A 23861-nucleotide genomic window follows, 5' to 3' on the forward strand; every position below is an offset into this window, starting at 1 on the left:
AACTATGGGTCTAACTCAGCAACTATGAGTCGCTCAGGGATCTGAAGCAGCAGCGGTTTCCAGCGCAAGAGCCCCTAAGAGTTAGATGAACTTCAGTCTGGGTTTTATACATGTCCAAGTGATTATGGTTTATTTTATAACCTTTTTATAGAACAAAGGGATTGCAGCTGACTGATCCTAATAAAGCGTTGTGATTTATGCCGCTGCTCCTACAGAGCATTTATTCACTTCCATGCACAGTGATTAGGAGGGCAGAAGGCTTCTGAGTAGTGAGCAGCAGTCAGGGGACTCTCTCCACGGGCCCAAGGCTTTCCCCCTCTAGTACACGTACTCCAAATGCATAAACCATAGAATGCCAATTCCATCTACCTGCACACAGACTCTCCTTCTCGATTTTAGATGGTCAGCTGGCTACTCTGGCTTTATCTGAGCTGCCAGGATTACAACACCGACATGATTACACAAAACGGTGCCCGAAGCGGGACCTTCACAAAAAAATGATGCTGCCTCCACTACAAGCATGGGTTTCCACCTGTTGTTTCTGACCTGTGAATCCATCCGGGGCTGGGCTCAAGCCCTTAGTCATCTTTATAGGTTCTCTAGGCCTGCCACGTTGTAAACACGCAACACAAGATTTGCTGAATTAAACCAAAGAGCCAAATCATCTTGGATAAGTAATAACTTCTCGGAAACTCGAGTTTTCTCATGGATAAGATGAGGGATGTGGGCAAAGCACCTTCCAGCTCTAGCAAATGTAAAATAACCTAATCTTCTGAAAACACAAAAGCCCTGTCTGAATACACCTTGTCTTTCTCATGTACTTCCTGCAAAGGAAAACGTATACAATTAAAGCCCGATTCAGATGTCAGTTAAAAAAAAAAACAATTTTAATATCAGACCCATTCCTTTGTCAGTCCGTGAAATACAAAAGCAGTGTGGTTTTAAGTATGAAAAAAACTGTACAGGCTGGGGATCCCTGGAAAAAATGTATTCAGAAAAGAAAAAAAAATGTTAATTCTGACATTTCCTTGTAAACCTTCTCCCCTGAAAGACTGTATCTAGAATAACATTGACCTAACAGAAACAAGTAAGACTATTGACAATGGCTACAGTTTAACAAAGGCGTCTGGATTTTTACCTTCCTTGGTTACTGCACAAAAGCAGCAAATGTAAGTACAGTTGCCCCAGCAGCTGGTAAGTTCTCTCCCATATGCGTAGAAGTTGTGAAACAGCTGGGGAATGCAAGATGCTTTTGAGCAAGCTGCTATGTGATCCAAAATAACACGCTGCCTGTTCATCTCCGTACAATGGAAGCGACAGCCCAGGGCAGGTCTGGCGCATGCCCCGCAGCTGCGTCTTTCTTTGCAGCCGGGGCCACAACAAGTGGCTACAAATGGAGTAAGATGCACAAAAGCGGAAACCTTGCTCCTAACCCTTTGCGTGCTGTCTCTTGCTTACACACACGCAGCTCCTCGTTTTCCAGTGTGGGAGAAAGCTGCGCTTCAAACCCAAAGGTAAAGCCTCTCAAATGCTTTAAATGGCAAACCCTCCCTGGACCCCAGACCTAGGCACTTCTTGGCAACCACTTTCACAGGAGGGTGGTGTTTGATGACATTATAAGGTTCCTGGTGCTTTTGCCCATGATTAACTGTTTACCAGAGACATGCACAAGCAAAATCAACAACCATGAAATAGCAACAGTAAAGAGGTCTTTCAAAACCAACTTGACATAAAAAACTATTTTTCCACTTACATCTGCTAAGTGTAAAGCTTTGGGAGGGGGGGCGGTGGTTAACATAGGAAATAGTAATACTGATCGTTCACTGGTTGTTGGGCCTGAGCATGGCCTTCCTTACCTCTGTGTCAGTTTCCAAGTTAGTTTGACCATTTTCAGATCATGCTTCATTTGCCATATTTGAGCAAATATGTTTGAGAAGTTATCTCAAACTCTCCTCCCTTCTCTACCAATCTGGTGCCTCACCTCTAAACAGACTCCAAAAAAACACTCTGTTTTCCAAGGAAATGTTCCCTCTTGCCAAGACTGGCCCAGCACAAGTTTCACAGAAGCGGATATTTTTCTTTAGTGTTATAAAAGGCTCGTGGATGAGCCATGAGAATGGTTGCCTCCTTTGCTCCAGTGTGTTTGGTTTTGAGTTTGTTTCTTTTCCTTAAGTCCTGTTATCCTGGCCATTAGGATACTGGCTTCAAATTGAAAGGAAAGATAAATGGCCAGAGGGCTGACCACAAAATTACACAGTGGTAAAATTAGGAAGAAAGCCCTGTAGTTCCGGAGCCCCTTGTAAATTCCTTGGGCAACTAGACAAAATTTTCCATTGCTACCAACCCCACCCCCAGCTGCTGATTCCAAAAGAGGAATCACTAACTGCACTGAACTGCAGTATTAACTAAGACGAATAGTGAGTTCAAGGCAAATAACCATTTTACCTCTTTGGAGGAGACAGGGGAAGAAAGAAAGATTCTGTTCTTAAACCTCGTGGTTATTACTTAGTATCTGTTGAGCAGCTACCATGTGCTAGACTCTGTGCTAAGTACGGTATATGGATTATCAAATTTAACCCTCATAGCTTCGAACCAGGAGGTGTTTTCATTATCCCCGTCTTAGAAGAGGAAAATGAAGTTCAGAAAGGCTGAGCAACTTGCCAAATATTACAAAGCTATAAATGGTGGCTATATATTGTGGCATATATATATATATATATATATATATATATATATATATATATACATATGGTGGCATATATATAATGCTAGCTATTACAAAGCTATAAATGGTGGAGGTGGCATTTGAAGCCTGCCATTGTGACTTCAGACGCTTGCCCTTAATCATCATGCCTTGCCGACTCCACAACTGCCATTGCCCTAGGATGTTCTGAGTCACAGGCGCTTAAAACAACATCTTTCTTTAAGGCAATACCAACATCCCGTATTACAAACTTGAGCTCAATGATGCAGAAACGTGTGCATATCAAACCATGCTGTTAGACGCCTAAAAGCCATCTGAGTTTTAACTCATTAGGCAGTTAATTAAGGTTGGCCATATTTCCAAGGCAGACTTAATTTTACACACAATATCCAGCCCAGTGGTGAAGTTACACCTCTTAAACAGGGTAGGTAGATAGAGCTCCTGGAAACAGAGATTCATGCCAAGCGGAGCTCCCGCCTCAGGACCACCTGCCTCCTGAGACACCATCTAATGCAGAGGACAGCTACTTCTGACTCTGCAGTTGTCAGACAATCCTAAAGGTTTTGGAAGAAGCCTTAGTTGTGGTCATATACCTTACACTCCAAGAGCTGGTTTAGTTGAGGTGCTGGCCCTAACAAAGCCAGCAATAGGTAGAAAGTCTATCCAATTCTAACGCCTCGGAGGAGGAGGCTGTGAGGCTGCAAAGAGAATGGTGAAGATCCTTCCAAAGTGTGTGTGAAGATTCTCTCAACAGTTAGGCACTGTATAAAAACCAGTTCCTGCCCTTTCCTTACAACACAAGGGGGTGGAGACAGATAAGATAAGAAAGCATGTGAATATAATCCATTGATTACTTGGGGGGGGGGGGGGTAGGGTTTCACCTCGGCCAGAGTGCTCTGGGCTTCTCTTCAGCAGCACCTCCTCCTGTCCCTCATGCGCCCCGAACTTCGGGGGCGTGGTGGAGATGCCGCCCAGGCCCTTTCCGTGACAGTACTTGTGCACAGGCTCGGTTTGCAGAAGTTCCCGCAACCTCCGGGAAAACAAGGGGCTCTCTTAACTTGCCCTGCCGTCCTGCTCCCATGGTGCACGAGGAACTTCCTAGTGCAATAAACTGTCAGACTTCGCCAGAGCCGTAATGCCGTCGCCAGAAGCGCTTAACCCCGCACCTGACCCAGATTGCGGCCTGGACTGGAGCCTCCCGGCCGCTAACTCACAGTAATGCAATTACCGCCTTCTGGAGCTCCACTCAGGGTGCCGACGGCGGCGGCTGGCGGGCCCCGGGAGCCTAAACCACTCCCTTCCGGGAGCCCGCAAGCCACCCGAATCCGCAGGGAGGGGCGTGGACTGGCGGCTGGCCCCGCGCGTCGCGCGGGGACTTCAAACCCGCGCGGGCCCAGCGGAGGCGCGACCATGGGACCGGAGGAGGGGCGCGGGAGCCACAGCAGCTCTCGCCACTCGTGCAGTGGGGAGAGGAAACAGGCTGTGTCGCAGCTCGGAACACACGCGTGCACCTCCTCGGGTCGCCCCCTTCCCCGCCCCTGCTCCCGTCGTAACGGGCCGCGGAGCGGGAGCTAACTTCCCGAAACTCCGCAGAGGGAAATCCTGACCCGGCCAGCACCTCGGGGCGGCGCAAGCCAGGGCGCGCCGGGGACGGAAGTGGGTGGGAGCGGTGGCCGCGCCGCGCCTTTGTTACTGCTCCGGGACCCCGCGGGCCGCCGGGAGCACCCCATCGCAGCCGCCCGGGAATCGGCCGCCGGCTCCCAGGTTCCCGTCGCCGCCCCCAGCAGGACCGCCCAGAGCCACAGTAAAACTGGCCCCACCTCCCGGCCTCGAGAAGGGCGCGCGGCGGCGTGTCCTAGTGTCTGCCGGCCTTAACCTACGCTGCCGTTCCCTGCCCTGGGGCCACCGCGCGGAGGGACGTTCCTCACCTTCTGGAGCTTTCCCCAGACCTCCGGGTGGCAGAATCGCCGCTTCCCGCCGGACAGCAGCGCGGCAGCCCCGGCTTCCTAACAGCGGCACGGCCACTCCCTGCCTCTTTTCAGCGAGCGAGGATCGGGTCCCCCCTCTCGGGATGATTCACTACGCTCCTTACCTGGAGGCTCGAACAAGTCCCCTCCCCTCCGCCGGCCCGCGCAGCGATCGGGAGCTGGCGCCCTCTGCCGGGCCACCAGCGGGAGCGCCCTGGCGACAGAGCGAGGAGCAGGGCAGGGGGTCGGAACCCAGGAAGGAGCCCACCCGAGCGCAGGACACCCCGCTGGTCACTCCTTCGCGAGCTCACTCCCGCGAGGTCACTCCATCCTGGCCGCCGTGCCCGGGCGGCGGCCAGAACCCAGGCGAAGAGGACCAGAGCTGTCCTCACGCTCCCGGGCCACTGGGCACGCCCGGAGTCCCCCACTTGCGGGCTAGCCGGGCCAGCCCGGCCCCCGGGGATGTCCCGAAGAAACCACCATGAATCGCGTCTGCACGTCTAGTTTTAAAACACTGGAAAGGTACTTACACTGAGTGAAAACAAAGTTTGTGTCTCCTGCCCGAATTAAAGAGGCGGTGGCCCGTCACACCCCCCCGGGTCCTAGGACTAGCAAGCGGCTCAGGACGAGCTCCAGGCGCATCCGCAGCCCCGGGGCTAAGAAGGCCCTTGGGTGCAGGTCGAGCCCAGGGTCCGGCTTGGGGTCGGAGGCCGGGGGCCGCGGTGTCACTCACCCGGCCGGGAGGAGTGGCTGTCCGAATGACTGGCGCTTTCGCCAGAGTAAACACTGGAGCAGCAGGTTAGCCTATCCCCCTCCTCCCCGGTCCTGAGTGAAACTTTGCAGGGGCGTGAGAGGAGGGGCAGAGGAAACCTACACGCGAGGGCCCGCGTCCTACCGCGGGGCGCGTGCACACTCGCCCCCCAACTTCCCGACCCCACTCACCCCCTCGGCTCGCCGTCCGCGGTCGCCCACCTGCCGCGCCGGCCCCCAGCACAGAATTCCCCGCGGCGACGAAGGTGGCGGCCGCTCCGCAGGGGCGCCGGGCCGGGGGGCGCGCACTGGCTCGGGACTTGGGCGACGGCGGCACACTCCCCGCGCTGGCTGGCTCTGGGCGAGAGCCCGGCGGAGTCGCCGCAGCAGCTGGAGCACGGCAAGTTGCCAGGCTGGTCAGGGCGGACCGGGCGCCTCCGTCCCCGAGTGCGGGCGCGCGAGTCCCGGCGCGGCGGGCGGGCGCCGGGTATTACTTGTAGGGCCCCCGGGTGTCGGCTGCCGGGCGCTCTGAGTGGCTCGGACGACGCGCCAGGCCGGCGGGGCGGCGCGACCCACCCCCTCGGCGCGCACCCGTGCGGGCCGGGCCCGGGGACGCGCTCACGCGCACGCGCCTGGCGGCTCCGGGGCTCCCGGGGCTCCCGGGGCTCCCGGGACTCTCGGCCCGGCCCCAGCCGCTCGGCCCGCGGGCCAGAGGGACCCAGCTTACCCTTAGAGACCCCGAGCGGCCGCTCTGACTTTCCAGTCATTCGCGAGATAAAAGCCACCAACGCGTGCGAACGTTGCGGTCCATGGAACTCTGGGCCAGTTGTCAAGGAGACTGTACCTGCCGAGCCACTCACAAGGGTGGCAAAATCACGTCACCCCCCCCCCCGAACGGCGCCTCTGGACTGGGGGTGGGGGAGGGGGGATCGTAACCTATCTCAGCTGTTCGCACACTTTACACTTCAGCCAATCACAATCCCCGGAGATTCGTTAAAGCACAGTTGGCTCCTGCCTTCCCCACCTCATCCGTCCAACCTCCCCTTTCTGACTCTTTAAGTCTTCCAAGGGCCGGAGATTGTGCGTTTCTAACGAGTTCCCAGGTGATGCTGAGGCAGTCGTGAAGATCAAGTGAGTTAAGGTTTGTCAAGTACTTGGTAATCTGCAAGGCAGTAGATAAATTTATACTTGTTACTTGTGCTCTTTATCTGTTTCAGGAGCTAGCGTTCACGTTTCATTTCGTTCCAACCCCGGCCTCTTTTCCTCGGAATGCTAGACTCTTACTTTTCCTCTTGAGTATGCGCCAAGCCTATGTGTGTAGCAGCAAAAGGTGAGTAAATTAGTTTTCTAAGGCTGCCATAACAAAGCACCACAGACTGGGTGGCCGACGCAACAGAAATTTATATTCTCACAGTTCTGGAGGCTAGATGTCCCAGATCAAGGTGTTGGCATGGTTGATTTCTTCTGAGCCCTCTCTCCTTGGCTTGCAGATGGCCATCTTCTCTTATAAAAAAACAAGTCATGCTGGATTAGAGCTCCCCCATATAACCTCATTCTAATTTAATTTCTTCCTTAAAGACCCTGTCTCTAAATACGGCCACATTCTGAGCATTCTGAGATGCGGGGAGTTAAGACTTCAACAGATGAGTTTTGAGGGGATACAACTCAGCCCCTAACAGTGAGCTTCACTACCCCTAAGAGCCTAGAACAGAAATTGGGTTTCTGCCTTCCCATCCCTATGCCCTCCATGTAGGCTGGGCCTTTGGACTCACATACTAATAGCTGAGTGCTGTGTGTCACAGCTGGAAGGGCTGAAAATCTAGGAAACAACGCTCTCAACTGAGCATATGGTCCCGTGGAAGACAGCACCTTAGGGTGTGAAATGACCATTGGGAATCCATTGGGAGTCTGGGAGCCCTACCCAGCAAACATGGCACAGAACTAGCCCTCTACCTTTTGTTAATGACTATATACTAGTCACCCTTACCTTTGTTCTGCCTTGTCAGAGCTGGGCCCTCCTCCTGGCACCCATGTCATCTCCAGAAGGCTCTAGAGGAAGGACTGTGTTAGATAAATATGCTAAATTCTCGTCATCCCCCCCTGCTATCTGTGAGAGCTCTGAAGTACTTACAGCTAGAGAAGGCAGGAAGGAAGCGAGGACAAGGGCTGGTTGCACCAACCCCACACTAACCAGAGTCATGGGAATGACTGACCTCCGGCAAATCAGTAATTGCCCTGAATTTGGGTCCCTGGTCCTCTGCTGGTTCTCCTTCCTATCTTTGCCCTCTGGCTTCATCTAACACCAGGCCAGACTTCCCCCCAAGCCCCAGATCCAAATGGCTATTGGATCACCATAGTGCTCCAAACTCAGTATGTCCCTCATTGAACTCTGCCCCCCAGCTTTGTCCTCTATGTGCATGCCTTCCCCATCTGAGTAGATGACTCAAATCCACTCCCGTTGTGTTAGCTGGAAACCTGGGAGCCATCCAAGATGTGACCTGCTTTAGTCCACTTGCCACTGCGTCCTTGATGTTTCTCAGAGGCCTGCCCTCTTCATTCCCACCACCGTTACCTCAGCCAAGCCCCTTGGTACTGTTTCTCCTCTGACGTTTGACCCTGGACCCCAAACTAGACCCTCTGCTCCAGCATGGCTTCTAGGCCAGTGTCCTCTTCAACTGCGTCTTCAGGCATCTTTCAAAAACAGAACGCTGGTTATTCTCTGCCCTTCTTAAAACCACTCAATCGATCCCCTTGGTGTTTCAGGAGAAAACTTCAAGTTTCTTTGTTCACCTCTCTCCAGAGGCTCGTGTTTGATCATTTTCGCATCTGTGCCCTTCACTGTGGTCTGGGACCCCTTACAATGCCCTGCAGATTCAAGAGGTTCCATGCTCTCAAAGAACACAAATACTTAGGATTTTCTTGGTCTAGAGAGAAGGTGTCACACCTCCTCCGACCTCCTCCAGGAAGTCATCAGCCCCAGGAAGGCTGGCCATCTCTTTCTGAATCAGGGGCCCCCTCAATCCTCTCAGAACACCCCATGTGGGTCTCAGACATAGCCCTTAGAACACCGGGGCATAATTACTGACACTTTTCCGTGTCCTCCTTAAAACCAGGAGATCCTAGAAGACAAAACCTCAGCCATTTTTTTTTTCTATGTTTGAAGTCTAGATTGGACTGGATGCTTGGGGGGAAAAAGTTTGCTTTAAGGAATGAATTAATTATTAGGATTCAGAGGATCCGGTCAAACTTAACATTTGCTTGCAAATACCTTACTTGGAGCAATGTTCACTTTTCTGATAATACTGGGTGAACACTCTTAAATCACCTCCTGTTTGAATTAGATATTCAACCTTTAGAATCTCTAATTAGCTTCTATGCTTCCTAAATACCCAGGGTTCCCTACAGCTTTTCAAACTGTCGGTCATGAGATAAATTTTGTGGGTAAAGATGAGTATTTTTGTTTTATGCAATAGAATTAGAATTAAAATAGTCAAGTGCATACTACATAGTAAGTATTGTTTTCATGAAACTTTTCTGGGTCTTTTGTTTTGTTTAAATGTTTATTTTTGAGAGAGAGAATCCCAAGCAGGTTCCACACTGCCAGTGCAGAGCCCGATGAGGGGCTCAAACCCACAAACCGTGAGATCGTGACCTGAGTTGGATCCAACCAAGAGTTGGATCCTTAACCAACTGAGCTACCCAGGCACCCCAAAACTTTTGTTTTGGTTAACTGTATTTATAAGGGGTGTGTAGGTGTGTGTGTGTGTGTGTGTGTGTGTGTGTGTGCGCGCGCGCGCGCGTGCAGGGGTGTTGTGTCATCAAATTTATTCCTTCCTGTGGGTCATGATCAGAAAGCTAGCACAACACTATCTTAGGCAGTGCTGGAGCTGTGCTCTCCAGAGTGTTCTCATGGAGATGTTAGAGAGGGTGGTGTTAAGCAGAGAACGTTTTCTGGAAAGATATTCTGAGCCACTTTTTTACTCAAGGAACTGGCTGAGTGGACAGTGACACGCAGTCCCCCCTCAGCACACAGTAGGTGCCTCGTAAATGCTTTTATTGACTGCTGCATGTGTGGGGATTGGGCCCACATGTGCAAGATGTGTGTGGGAGGTTCTCTTGGCTGGAATCTGACAGCGAGTAAGAAATGGGATCAGTGACACAGAGAAGAGGGGGAGGCCTGGTTTGTCGCCAGACATTGCTGGTGTTCCCTGAGGTTTCCAAACATGAGCAAGAGGAACTGTGACATGGGATTTCCTAACCCGGTTTCCATCGTGAATATTCCAGAATCACAAGTATGTTATTAACTTAGCCTTCGCCGAAATGAAAGTACCACTTTTCTGAGTTGGAAATATAAGAAGCCCAGAGCGATCTGCAGTGCCCAAAGCAGTGTGTTCAGCTGAAGAGTCAAATTTTCTAATCTTGATAGTCCACTAGTCTGGAAAGCCTATTTTGAGAGGGGCAGAAATGAGATAGGATTATGTAACCAAGGAAAATAACAAGTGACACTTAGAAAACTATAACCTTGAGTGTTATGCCAAGTATTCCCATCCGTATTGAATGCCTTAAACCAAGGAACCTAGATCCAGCCCACAAATATTTAGAAGGCAAATGTTCTCACTCCCTGGTCTAAAGTTTAGAATCTGTAAAAGAGGGTTGCCATGTAAATAAAGAATACATATTCCTACTATTTTTTTTTTTTACTATTGCTTAAGTCATTCTGGCCTGAACAGAATAGAAGAATAAAAATTTGGGCCAGGGAAAGGTAGACAAGATTTTTCAAAAGAGAGACAGACAGGGTAGACTGGAAGTAGCCAAAATTATAATAAAAAAGAAATTCTAGAAGACAACTTCTCTACTCTTTGGCTTCTAAGTAGAAAGACACTTGGCCATGAATATTATTGTAGAATTATATTTTGAATTTGAATTGTGGACAAAATCTGAAATAAATCAGACTATGACAAGCATGAACTTAAACAAAACTTTAAGATGGGTTCGAAATTCTACTTCTTCTTCTTCAGCTTTTGGGAAAACAAAGGATAAAACAAGCAAACAAACAAGCAAAACACACACACACCACAGGATGGGTCGGCAAAAAAAAAAAAAAAAAATGTGGTTTTGAAAAATTCCTGGAGGCTGAAATAGTCTTTGATATCATTTTAACACTGGTCATGTCTCAACTACCCAAACAACTAGATGGGTGTCAGTTGAGTTTTCTCCCTGAAATATAGAGATGATTCTTTAGCTATATTTCACACCCCCCCACTCCTTATTCTGTGTAATTTTACAGTCAACAAACCCATTTTTAATACCTTGAAAATTAGCTGCGGTTTGGGTAGTTACTAGTAGAGGAATGTGTGATGGGAGATTCCAAAAAAAGTGAAACCTAGGTGGGGCAGAGCTAGCTTAGCAGAAGTTGCCCATCTCCTTCAAAGTCGCTTCCCTTGGAGGCCACGCAGTCATTTCCTTCATGTTGGGGTGTCTCTGGGCACTGCCAGCTCTTTTCCAAAGACTAAAATTGGTAGTGACTCTTCATCCTTTGCCTACTCGATTGTTGCCTAGTCTCTGCCTCGCCTGTCACTCCCTCCTTCCGGCCTCCTGTTGGCTGCAGCCGATTTCTCAGTTGAGCACTCTCGTTTACCGGCCTCTCCACTCTCCGGGGGTTGCAACGCCAACCCAGTCGGGTTCAAAGCTGTGTTACACTGAGCCAGTTATGGAACCTCTCTGTTCCTCAGTTTCCTCACCTATAAACTGAGGTAATAAGGGAACCCTTTGTAAGGACTGTCAAAAGAACTTTGGACAATACCTCAAACGTGGTAAGTGGTTAATAAATCTGAGTACTGTCCTTAGTTATTAGAAGTGAAGACCTCAGCCAGCATTCTCTGGGCTGATCACTTATGGAATGAGACTCCCATGAGACTCTGCCAGTGTCGTCGGCAGTCTGTCGATGCTGGGCGTCCTCACCAACGTTGCACGTGCATTTCGCAACAGATTTTTGCTGGGCTTCTCCGTCCCTGTGCCAGACAGTAGGTAGAGAGTCGTAGCCTGGCATCTTTGTGTTTGAGATAACGAAGGAAATAGTCATATTTTGTAGTCACCAATAGGTGAAGCCTGAGGACGTCAGAGTTATACCCTACGTGTTGCCTTTCCCAACAGACCGTAAGCCCCTTGCAGGCTGCCCTCCTCTGCCTTGACTAAAAGGAACTTCACTTTGCCCTGGGTTTCCCTTCTAAGTAATGACCAGGATCCCCAGAGTTGCTTAGCTAATATTCCACCACACGTCAGGGCCTGGGTTCAGGCGTCTCTCATGGTGTCTTGTGTCAGCAGAGGAGTGAAAACAGAGGTGCCAGGGGATACCTATAAGAGGCTAAGTCGTGACAGTTGCATCGAAATTAGCCAGTGAAGACAGACACAAGGAAAACCTCAGAGAGATGTTCTGCTAGCATGCTAAGGGGCTTGTTACATGAACTGTTGGCTTCAGAAAGTAAACACTCATTTTTCTGCCAGCACAAAACCACCTGAGTGACCTCGAAAAATACGATCTCTCCCCACTGCAGCGTTGGTCCGGCGATCGTTTCTGCTTTCACACGACAGATGAGAGCCCCGGGATGGTCCGCCCCCCACAGCAGGTGCTCGCTGCACCCCTACTGGACATGCCCCAGCCCAACAACCGCCTGTGCTGGTTTGAACTTCTTCAAAGCCCAGTCGAACCCCACGCCTAAATGCCACAATTCGAGCACTCCCTCCCATTCTCTTTCTGGGTGGGACAGCAAACAGCTGGTTGATCAGTCCCGTGGACAACGATCCTCCACGTAGCTGGAGATCCTGGTGCTCGGATTGTATTACTGAATGCTGCCGAGAGAAGACGTGCCTTATCATCCCACCCTGTTTATTAAAAACAGCTCTTTTATCTTCCTTATAAAACCTCGCCTAACTCTAAACCAGGATTTTATTTAATATGGCAGGATAAGGAAACAAGTAACTCTCCCCTTCAGTACGAACTGGAACAACACAGGAAATAAAAGACTAGCCATGCAGTCAGAAGCCTGCAGAGCCTTTTCCTGCTGGGAATATTGATCTAAGACGTGCCTTCTGCCCCTAACCTGATATGCCTTAGAGAAGATGACTGGAGAAAAGTCTTAAAGAAACTAAACTCCAGTAAATTAAAGCTAACAGGCTTGCGTAGCCATGATGCAAAGGGCATTGCAAACACCCGACCTGATCCTATGGAAATCGAAAGGCTTCTCCTGGGATGCTCGGACGCCATCTGTATGCAGCAGCACGGCTGACGCATCGGGAGGTTTGCAGCCAAGTTAACAGGGCTGTCTTAAGACCTGGTCTTGGAAGTTGTAGCTAAACCCAGAGGCGCATCCTTCGAGAGGGCTCAGAGAGAACTCGCAGGAAATCTGCGCTCAAGATCAAAATCTGGGGTTAATCACAGGTCTCGAGAAGAGTGCCTTCCTCCAGACAGTGTAATGGATCTTTCCGAAGAGATTAAGGCTACAGTTGCAGACAGAACAGGCCAGCGCCATGCCCATGTCGCCAGGGCTCACAGCTAGGTTTTTGGGTGGTGGCGGATGGGCTTGGTGGCAGGGCTTAGACATCGCGTGCATCTGATTGTCACCACTGCTGGTTTCCTGCCATCCATGCCACATCCAACTCTGCTCCTCCCCCACTCCACACTGCCCTTCTTTCCCAGAGTTAACAGGAAGATAGACAGCAGTATTGCTAGGTTGCTTTCAGCTAAAAGTAACAAAATTCTTTTCCTGTTTGCTTCAAGAGGGAGGCTCCTTTGCGGGAAGTCCAGAGGGGTTTAGGATTCACTCTGTCCGATGGCTCTAGTCTGCTTCCCTGTGGGTTCTTTTTGCAACACAGCTTCATCTTCAGGTTGGTGGCAAGAAGATGCTGCGGCTGGTTCCAGGCCTCGTATCTGCGCTTGACGATGTCCGCAAGGAGAAAGAAAAGTCATTTCTAGAAGCTTTTTAAGAAGACTGAGAAATGAGTTTCCCCTGAGCCCCCAGGAACTTAAAACCTCTGTTGGCGTGCCAATGGCCTGAATTACATGTGTTCATTCCTAAGGCAGTCACCGGCAAGCAGGATGGCAGTGCCCCTTGACCAGTCAGGCCTGCCTCTGGCGTTGAGGGTGTCTATCGTGTTCCGCTGGGGGCCCCATAACCATGGGGGGAAGGGGAGACACATAAAATTAGGCTTTCTGTGACCCCCCCCCAAAATACCAAAAGAATGATGAATAGGCAGTTACAATGTCCCCGCCGCAGGATATGTTGTAATTTTTAATGACAGTAATAAAAGCTATGGTAATCATCATGCTGTCCCCAAATATTCTGCCTCTCTGCCTTCTGAGCATGCAGTAGTATGGTACTTCTTGGGTCCCTTGTGGGGCCATGTCACCAGATCTGACCCGTGACCTGTGAACTAAAGCGGTATGTTCGACTTCTGAACCAGAGCATTTAATGATCTGTGCTAGTTTCTCCAGATAGTTCTTTTCCTCTGCCCCAGGTGCCAGCAACAGTTCAGCTAAGGGATGACCCTCCAGCCTGTGTCCTGAAGTAAGGACAGGGCAGAGCAGAGAGCCTCCAGGCCACTTGCAATGGACAAGTGGCACGATAAAGAAAGAAACACACTTTGACATTGGAGATAATTTGTGGCTGCAGCAAAACCTTTGTGTATGTTACCAATACAATAGGTAACATCTGTTGAGTGTTCCAGGCCTGTGATAATGCATTATCACCAGTTCCTCTGGATACGAGAAATCGAGGGTGGTAGAGACTCCTTCCATTCACCGACACTACCAAAATGACTTTATTCCTAGACGTTTGTACCAACTGGCCCTTGCCTGAAATGTACCCACATACAGATTGCTCCACAACACCACGGGAAAATGTCCTAAGGATTCGGGGACAGAGAACAAATGAGTTCTAGTGAGTGTGTGTATATGTGTATAGAGGTCGTCAGAAAGAGGTCAGGAACATTCAGGTATATACACAGGGTGGAGCTTCAGTAAGAGGAGAGAGAAGAAAATATGCTGTTGGAATAAAATTACCTGTTGTTTCTGCACATCTTATGAGCAATGCACTGATTGCCTTTTGTTTCCACTATCTTTTCAACGATGTTTTTATAGCAAACAGTTCGGAGGATAGAGATAATGTCTTCCCTGGAGCAAACAGCAGATTTCCAACCACCCTGGGAAGTAGAGATCATATCTTTCCCTGAAACAAAGGCAGGTATACTTACAATCCAGTATAATAAAGTCTCCCTCCACAGCAAAGTAGGTATGCTTAGTGCCCATTATAAAAGAGTCGGGTTCCTTAAGCACATGGTTCCTCTCCTGTAATGCAACCCACTATACGTGTAGCTGTCATCGCCTTATGGGAATTGACCCTTTTGATGCAAAAATTCTGATATACTAGTTACTGCTCTTGCTATGGATAACAGAGGGTCCTTTATCTCTGACCCAGGAGTCTCGTGTCCCTGGCAGCACTCACGAAACTGTAGTAGCTTAACTCGTTAGCTTGCAAATAGGGTAAATCTTATATGTGGTTGTTTATGGACAGGTAACATTCCAAATTAAGTATATAGGGGAAAGTTAGAGAGAAACCTTGTTTTATCAAGACTTTGCCCAGAGAAATTCATCATTTTCCAAGTCATATTTTTTATATTCCTTCCTTAAACCTGGCAGACCCAGGTGATTGAAAACCCCGAGGTCAGGGATGTCCTTTGGGCTAGGTTACAGATGCGCTTAGCTACTCTCACCTGCCATCAACCTGTTAGAAAAATTTTCTCTGGAATATTTACATCCACCTGAGAATCTAAGCAACCAGCTTTGAAAATAAACCAGAACACTATCCCAGAGCATCATTCTCAGATTGCCTGAATAAAGGCCTGCTCTGGTAGCCTCTGCTTTCTGTCTCCTAATATCAGGAAATCTTGGTATGCCAAGTTTCCAAATTAGAAATTAAATATGTTCAGTGAGAATCCTATTTGAACAGAGAGTAGAATTGACTCTAAGTGTATAAGCTTCAACATCTAACATCATATGTCACCTGCCATGTCCTGAATGAAATAAATTTATGACAGTTAATCAGGAGTCAGAGAACAATGGGTTGTACAGAGCTCTTTGCACCCAGTCACACATTTCTCCCCACAATTCATAATACAAGTCATACATGGGATAGGGACGCAAGTATATTCTTACCTTGTAAGAAACAAAGACAATTATAAGACAATATGCATGGAATTGAGACCATCCCAGCAATAATGTTTACACCCATCCAAGTCACTGAGTCAGACTTGAATGATTTTTTTTTTTTTTAATGAATCTCCATTGTATCAAACTGTCTGTCAGCCATATCTTATCTGAATCTATGAGATTCAGGGGAAAATCTTCTCTTAGAGTATAAATGAATCATCAATATGGCATTTCTAGAAAGATCTCAATCCATTCACTTTCAGGTATTAAGTTCATTTATTCATGAACTCAATATTAATAATTTACTGAATGCTTATTAATGTGCCAGGCTAAAACAGATACAATCCCTGCTCTTAGAAATGTTCACACAAGAAGCATTTAATTTTGAAATAGTCTAAGTGCTATGAAGTAAAAGTAAATAGTGCTTTGACAACTTGGAGGCTCAAGGAAGGCTTTGCCAAAGATGGGCATCAGAGGTGAAATCTGAAGGCTTTATAGGGATTTATTGCTCAGAGAAGTTGGGGATGGAACAGTGATGACAGTGGGAGGTTAAAAGATTATTCCATACTAACGGAACAGCATGTGGCAAATGCATACTTGCTACGTTTAGGGCAATAAAGAGGGTCAAGTCCAAAATTTGGGACAATTCGAGCTACAAAATAAATAATGAAAGCAATAGATTAAAGCTTATAGAATAAAATAAATATCCACCAGTCCACAGTGATAATCAACAACCGAATAAATAAATAAATAAATAAATAGGGGGAGGAAAGCTCCTCCTTACTGTAGAATCCCAATTAATAAATGTAAAAGGGATGAGGGAAATAGAAAAATCACCATTCGAAAAACACCACAATAATAATGATTGCATGCAAGAATCATCAACTGATGATAAAATTGGTGAGTAAAAGCATAAAGAGAAACAGAATATTCACACAGACTCAAAATTTCTCTTCTCCCACCCGCCCCCCACAAAGAGTAACTAACAATGAAGATACTTGGCTGATACCATTTTAACAAGGGCTCAAAGTTAACATCACCAGTAATGAGACATTAATATCACATCTCTCCTGACATAATACACTGAAAAGAATTATAACCTGTGATATCTTCTGTGATATTCTTGCCAAATTATGCATAACCTGAATTTAACATGAGAAAACATCAGACAAAACCAAACTGAGAATTATGGTACTGTACTAGATAACTGTCCTGTGTTCTTCAAGGTTGTCAAGGTCATAAATAGCAAAGGAAGAGTGGGGAACTGCTCCAGATTCAGACTAAGGAGACATGACACTCACGCCATGTAGAGTCATGGATTGGACCCTGAAGCCACTGGAAATCCAAGTAAGATCTGTAGATTGGTTGCCAGTATTGCATATGAATGTTAATTTCCTGTTTTTGATCATTACACTCTGGTTATGAAAGATCACATTTAGGGAAGCTGGGTGAAAGGTATATAGGAAATCCTTGTACTATTTTTGCGCCATTTTTTGTATGTCTGAAATTATTTAAAAACAACAAGTTAAAAAAAGTAGGAGCTAAAGGAAAAGGGCCAGGCCAGCTGGAGCATAGAAAGTGAGAAGTGGCTGGTGAGGTGAGCAGCTGGAGACTACACATTGATTTATTTGTAGGTGACATTAGAGATTGAGTCTTTACTCCTCAGAGTAAAGGAAGATTTTGAAGGGTTATAGGCAGGGCAGAGATCACATTGGCTGCAGTGGGGTAAATGGGTGAGAAGCAGGCTAGAATATGTGGGGAGATCAGGATATTGCAAGCGTGCAGGAGAGACGTTGATGTCAGCTTGGTCTAGGGTGATGACAGCAAGAATGGATGAATATGAGGAGAGTCTAGAGGTATTTAGGAAGTAAAATCATGGAATGATGTGGGTGTCGAGAACGATCGGGACGTAGGTGTCAAGAATGACTGTATATTTCTGGCTTGTCCAGCCAGAGAAATAGAGAGGCGAGTCACCAGACAGAGCAAACACTGAAGAAGGAAGAGATGTTGTAAGTTCGGCCTTGGATACTTTGAGTTTGAGGTCCCTTGGATGGACCCAAGGGCCGATGTCAGAAGAGGCAGTTGGATTTTAGGGGAATGAAGATCAGAGGGTAAGTCTGAGATGGAAACAAAAAATGATCATTGAAGCGACTTGCCCCCAGAGCAGTGCAGGGGAGAGACATGCAGACAAAATAATTGTGATTTATCCTAGAAAGTACAAAAGTTGAGTTATGAATAAAGTTGTGTGTGAGCAGGAAGGAGGGGGCAGCTACTAATGTGGGTAACGTGAGAATGGGTCTCATAGTGGAAGTACTGTGGAGACGAGCTTAGAAAGATGGATGGGAGTCGGTTAAGCTAATGCAGGGGAATTTTTGGACAGTCTGCACGAAGATTCCTATATTTCTTTAACTGATAAGCAGGTCAACCCCACAGGTCCTGCTAACAGGAAGTGACTATTAGTCAACTGTGTGGTCCCTACAAGTAGGAAGAAAGCAGTGCATTGTCCTTGCCCTTTTCCCTTGTTGGGTATATTTTGAACTTGCTCTGTAATGCATGAATGTTCCAGAGTTCTTCTTCTTTCTCTTCTGCAATGCTCCTCCCATCAAAAGTCCCCCAGCACTATCTACAGGGCACAATAGATGGTTTCCAAGATGATTATTCCACCTCGGGGACATTTCCATTGTAACAAGGGACTGAATCAGTCCCACCAGAACCAGTTGCAAATTGGGGAAGTCAGCATTGTAGCAGGAGTTACAGGTTCAGAATGACTTTTCTTCAGGGCCCCACACTAAGTACCCGTATTGCAAATGACCCCATGTCCTTTAGAGCTGTTTTCCACTCCCACCCACTGAGAGATACACTGTCTTCCCATCAATAACGTGGCCAGAGATCACAGTGGGAATAGGAAAGAAAATACATGCCTGAGGATGGGGGATCAGAATCATCCAGTGATTCTGAGAAATTGCCAAGGGGATTCTGAAAAGATTAGGGGAAGAACTTCTTTCTTCCTTCTCCTCCAAAGTTTGTGAGCCACTGCTCAAGAACCCTTAATTCTTCTTCCCACAGAGTCAGAATAACCAAATTTGGCTCTCCAGGATGACTCAGTTACCATGCAGGCTCCCCTGTGATCTTGGCTAACTCCTGTTTGAGGACCAGCTCTTAGGGCAAGCCATTGTCAAGTCAGAATTTCCATCCACACACCCTTCGTGAATTTCTTCAGATAGTGTCAAGAATACTTCCAGATAGCATGTACCCTTTGCTCAGTGCTTTTGTTAATGACTGCAAAATGGGATAATTTTAGCCGAAAGTCCCATTAAAACATTCATTAAACTAGCAATGAGCAGTTGGTAATTGAAATTAAAATCAACAATGCCATTTACAGTGGCATCAAAGACCATGACATACTTAGGGACAAATTTAGTAAAATATGTGCAACATCAGAACAATTATAACTACAAAATGTTGCTGAATAAAGGAGACCTAAATAAATGAAGAGAAATATTAGGTCCCTGGGTTGGAAGATGTTGTTTTCATTTTAGTTCTTCCCAATTTGATCTATAGAATCAATGCAATCCCAATAAAAATTCTAGCAGATTTTAAAAATGTATACACGGACAAGCTGATTCTAACATTTAGAGAGAAATGTAAAAGATACCGAAAACAATTCTGACATAGAAGGAGCAAAGTTGGAGGACTTATACCACCTAATTTCAAGACTTACCTTAAAGCAATAAGAATCGAGACAGTTTGGTATTATTGGGCGCCTGGGTGGCTCAGTCGGTTGAGCATCCGACTTCAGGTCAGGTCATGATCTCACTCTTCGTGAGTTTGAGCTCCACATCAGACTCTGTGCTGACAGCTCAGAGCTTGGAGCCTGCTTCCCTCTCTCTCTGCCCCACCCCCTCAAAAATAAATACACATTAAAAACTAAAAAAACACATGACAGTTTGGCACGGTGTCTGAATAGACACCTATTTGAAGAATTAGTATTGAGTCCAGAAATAGATCCACACATGTACAGACAAGTGATGTTTGACAAAGATGCTGAAGTAATTTAATGGGGGAAGTGATAGTCTTTTCGGAGTGCTAGTCATATATATGTATTTGCAATCCGTATGACAATGTGCTTACACCAGAATACTTCAGACTTAACAGAAAACAGTCCAATAAAAAAAAAAAGATTTAAAAAAATTGGAAGAGACATTTCATACAAGAAAGTCTAACTAGCACATGAAATGATGCTCAGTATCCTGAATTGTCAGGGAAATGAAAATTAAAAATGCAAGAGAAACAACTCCCCGCCCGTTAGAATAGCTAAGATTAAAAAGACACACCAAGTCAGAAGCCAGCGCTGGCAAGGATGTAGAGCCAGGGAACTCTCATACATTGCTGGTGGGAAAGCAAAATTGTGCAACCACGATGGAAAAGAGTTTGGCAGTTTCTTACAAAAACACACTTTAAAGGATAACACCCAGAAATCCTATTCCTAATATTTACCCAAGAGAAATGAAAACATATGTCCACAGAAAGACATGTAGACAAATGTTCATAGGAGCTTAATTCATAACAGCTAAAAAGTGGAAACAACCCTAATTTCATCCACAGGTGGATAGATAAACGTACCGAGGTGTGGTCAAGCGGTGAAAGGCTAGTCAGCCATAAAGACAGAATGAAATGCTGCTATATACCATGACGTGGATGGATCCCAAAAACATTATGCTGAGTAAAAGAAGCCTGACACACCAAAAAGTACATACTGTATGATCCCATTTATGTGAAATTCCAGAAAGGACAAATCTAATCTACAGTGACAGAAAGCAGACCAGTGGTTGCCTGGAGCTGGGGCTGGAAGGATTGGCTGGGAAGCAACACAAGGGAATGTTCTGAGGTGAAGCAAATGTTCTGCATCTTGACTGTAGCAGTGGTTACTTGGTTATATAAGCTTGTCGGAGCTCATCAAAATGTACATTTGAAATAGGTGCGCTTTGCTGAATGACAATCATACCTCAATAAAGTTGATTCAACAGGATAAAACATTCAATGAGTAGAACATACTGTGCTACTCAAATATCCAACTGTGAAGAAGCCTGCATATAGACACAGAGAGAGAAATAATCCCTGGGGCACCTCAGTCTGTAAAAGGTACTCACCTTCATGATGACCCCAGGTTCTTCTGGAAGCTGCCTTATGGGCTTGCTGTGGGGCCTGGCCTAGGGTTCGGCGTCTGAGCCATCTTGAGACACCATTGTTTTTTGTGCTGAGTTATGGGATGACCCGGGAATTCTGTTTTAGCCCTCAGTTGAAGGACTTTGCCCTCTCTTCCCAGCTCCGGTCTGCTGCCTGATTTTGTAAGCTTCCACCTCTCGTTCTCTCTCTTCCCAGAACTCCCAGGGCGTGGAGAAGCTCGTGCTGCCCAGCCAACTCCCACCTGAGGCTGAAGTCTTTTCAGTTTACAGAGAGAGGCGACGTAACTGCTTTTGCCGTCATTGGCCCTTTTTTTTTTTTTCTTCCTCTTCCTCTCTCTACTTTGTCTGTCAAGGCCCCCAAATCACATCCTACTTCTACTGGACTCTGCTAGAACCTCTCTGTCTTTTCAGCTGATAGCTCCCATCCCTCGATTCCATGTCTCAATGTCACTGTGACACATAGCACGGAAAAAGATTGAGGACCTCCCTTTGATTTCAGAGTGACCAAGGGACTCAGGAAAGGATGGAATGGCCCCAAATGAGACAGCAACCCGCAGGCCAATGCCTGTCATATTGAGACTTCACAGTAAGAATATCCTTCAAGGAACAGCAGTCAGCCATTTACCCCAAATTATCACCCATTTGCCCCCAAATAATCTGTGTGATCTGTAATTACACTTTTGATTGCTTCTTATTTCTACGTGGTAGACTTCAAACTCCTTAGCATTGCCCACCAGACCATCATAGTCCTGTCTTTGCATATGAGGTCCCTGTCCTTTCTTGTCCTCTTCTGCCGGTAACACTTCAAGCTTCAGCTGAAACATACCCTCATATGTGAAGTCTGACCTACACTCCCAGGTGGGCATGAGTAAGCCCTCCTCGCTCAGCTCTTTACCTGTCTCTGCTGTTGGACTCGTCACAATTCCACAGTGATTCGGCCATGTGACCCTCTCTCCAAAGAAATGTCCAGCTTATCGAGGGCAGAAACAACAGCATGGTCATCTTCTGTAACTCCCATGCCAAGCACTGCTCCTACGCCACAGCAAGCATTCAAATCATTATGACCACAAAGCCTGGTGCTGTCATAGACACAAACACTGCCTAAAGCTTGACTTCCATCTCATGAGGCTTGCAGGCCAGCAGGAGAGCTGAACATTCACATCACTGTAATGCAAGGGTAAGTGTGAAGTATTGGCTTAAATGTTAAGCAGGATCGGAACAGCAAGGGAGAAGGGTTCAAGTCAGACAATTGGCACTGTTGTTCGAAATGATCTACCAACCGCTAATTTTTAGTGAGTACTTTCTCTGGGCCAAAGACCAGCACAGCACATGCTGCGTTAGTTTCCTGTGGCTGATGTGACATAGAATCACAAACTAGGTGGCTGAAAACAAGAGAAATGTATTCTCTCACAGTCTGGAGGCTAGAAGTCCAAGATCAAGATTTCAGCTCGGCTATGTTCCCTGTGAAGGGTTTAGGGAAGAATCCTTCCTTGCCCCTTCCAGCTTCCAGTGGTTGCTGGCAATTTTTCACGTTTCTTGGCTTGTGGCTGCTTTACTCCCGTCTCTGTCTCTATCACATGACTCTCTTCCCTGTGTGCATGCATATATCTCTGTGTGTCCTCTCATTTTCTTATAAGGACAGCAGTCATTGGCTTTAGCCCTCCCCCCCCCCCCCAATCTAGTATGACCTCTTCTTAATTGATTACATCTGCCAAGGCTATAGTTCCAAGTAAGGCAACATTCTGAGGTTCCAGGTGGATGTGAATTTTGGAGGGACATTATTGAACCCACTGTACATGAAAAATCTCATTTACTTTTCACCACAACTCTATCAAGTCAACGTTATTACAACACACATTTTATACATGAAGAAATTGAAGTATAGAGAACTTAAATGGTTGCCCAAGGTAACATACCAGGAATGCCAGGAATTCTGATGTTAGAGCATTTTATCTACCCACTGTGATACACCTCTCTTAAAACTTGAAAACAAAAGTAGGGGCACCTGGGTGGTTCAGTCCATTAAGCATCCGACTTCAGATCAGGTCATGATCTCACGGTTCATGAGTTCGAGCCCTTCATCAGGCTCTGTGCTGACAACTCAGAGCCTGGAGACTACTTTGGATTCTATGACTCCCTCTCTCTCTGTCCCTTCCCTGCTTGCTCTCTGTCTCTCTGTCTCTCTCTCAAAAATAAGTAAACATTAAAAAAATTAAAAACAAACAAAACACAAACTTTTAAAATTGTGAAATACATAATTTATTTATAATAGTGTATGTAAAAAATGTGCAGATTAAAAAATAGTAACAAAATGAATACTCACCTATCTATCACTCAGTTTAAGAAGTAAAACACTACTGGTCCCTTAGACACACAATCCTGCTGTATTCCCTTTACCCACAGATATGAGTCTGTGATCACTCCTTAATACATTTTCTGCATGCCAACTTCCAACCCTGAATCAGCTTCCCAGGGAGCCCAGCCTCTGAAGGCTGGCACCTAAAATAGTCCAAGAAAGCACGCTGTAAAATGGGATTTTAGACATTGATACCCCCCAAGCTGGGACTATATGACAATGAAGATTCCATTGCTGTTCGTAGGTGGGTCATAAAGAGCCTGTGGCATGCCATGGTGGTGTAATGGGGCTGTTGGAGGCTGGGCACATTCACAATATGTTTTAGAGTCTGTAGGATTGTGAATTAGTCAAATGCCTGGGGTGAGGAAAAGACAATATATTAAGATACTTAATGCTGGGCTAGCATGTAGTAATCATGCCCCAGATCTCATTGGCTTAATACAACAAAAGTTCATTTCTAGCTCACATTATGTCTCCAAACATTGGTTGGTACGTAGTACAGGGAGGGGCACTCTGTTTCACACACTCTTTCAGGGACCCAGGTAGACAGAGCCTCCTTCGTCATGTGGCTTTACCACTTAGAACACAACGTCTGTGTGGCCTCTGGGGCAGCACAGGAGAAGCAAGAACAGTAAGTAGTTTCCACCCATATTCCATGGTCCCTACTTGGCTGCAAGGGAAGCTAGAAAAATAA

At 46.8% G+C, this 23861-nt stretch overlaps 2 protein-coding genes and 1 long non-coding RNA gene across 8 annotated transcripts in view; 2 read left to right on the forward strand and 1 right to left on the reverse strand.

The window, feature by feature from the left end:
* The window catches only part of SVIL (supervillin), a 231308-nt gene extending 225556 nt beyond the window's left edge, over positions 1-5752 (reverse strand). For 2 of the 5 annotated variants that reach the window (XM_058681568.1, XM_058681564.1), the window contains exon 1: positions 5614-5752. The gene's annotated coding sequence lies outside the window, so the exon portion shown is untranslated. Of the gene's footprint in view, positions 1-4632; positions 4756-5201; positions 5472-5613 lie in introns of those variants that run through there. The other 3 variants (XM_058681569.1, XM_058681565.1, XM_058681566.1) reach the window with 2 other exon arrangements.
* On the forward strand, positions 4115-5156 carry LOC131483909 (basic salivary proline-rich protein 1-like). The gene is made up of 2 exons (XM_058682264.1): positions 4115-4207; positions 4320-5156. The coding sequence occupies exons 1-2, from the start codon at positions 4115-4117 to the stop codon at positions 5154-5156; spliced, it is 930 nt and encodes a 309-aa protein (XP_058538247.1).
* A 428-nt stretch (positions 5753-6180) lies between the features above and the next one.
* Positions 6181-23025, forward strand: LOC131483445 (uncharacterized). 2 transcript variants are annotated; one of them, XR_009247682.1, is made up of 4 exons: positions 6181-6552; positions 6639-6751; positions 16852-16972; positions 20231-23025. It is a non-coding gene; the product is annotated as an uncharacterized LOC131483445 (long non-coding RNA). The 2 variants fall into 2 exon arrangements; XR_009247681.1 differs by lacking the exons at positions 16852-16972; positions 20231-23025 and adding an exon at positions 11976-13080.
* The last annotated feature ends 836 nt before the right edge of the window (positions 23026-23861 follow it).

The sequence above is a fragment of the Neofelis nebulosa genome, chromosome 8 (assembly GCF_028018385.1).
Source record: "Neofelis nebulosa isolate mNeoNeb1 chromosome 8, mNeoNeb1.pri, whole genome shotgun sequence".
NCBI classification, from domain to species: Eukaryota; Metazoa; Chordata; class Mammalia; order Carnivora; family Felidae; genus Neofelis; species Neofelis nebulosa.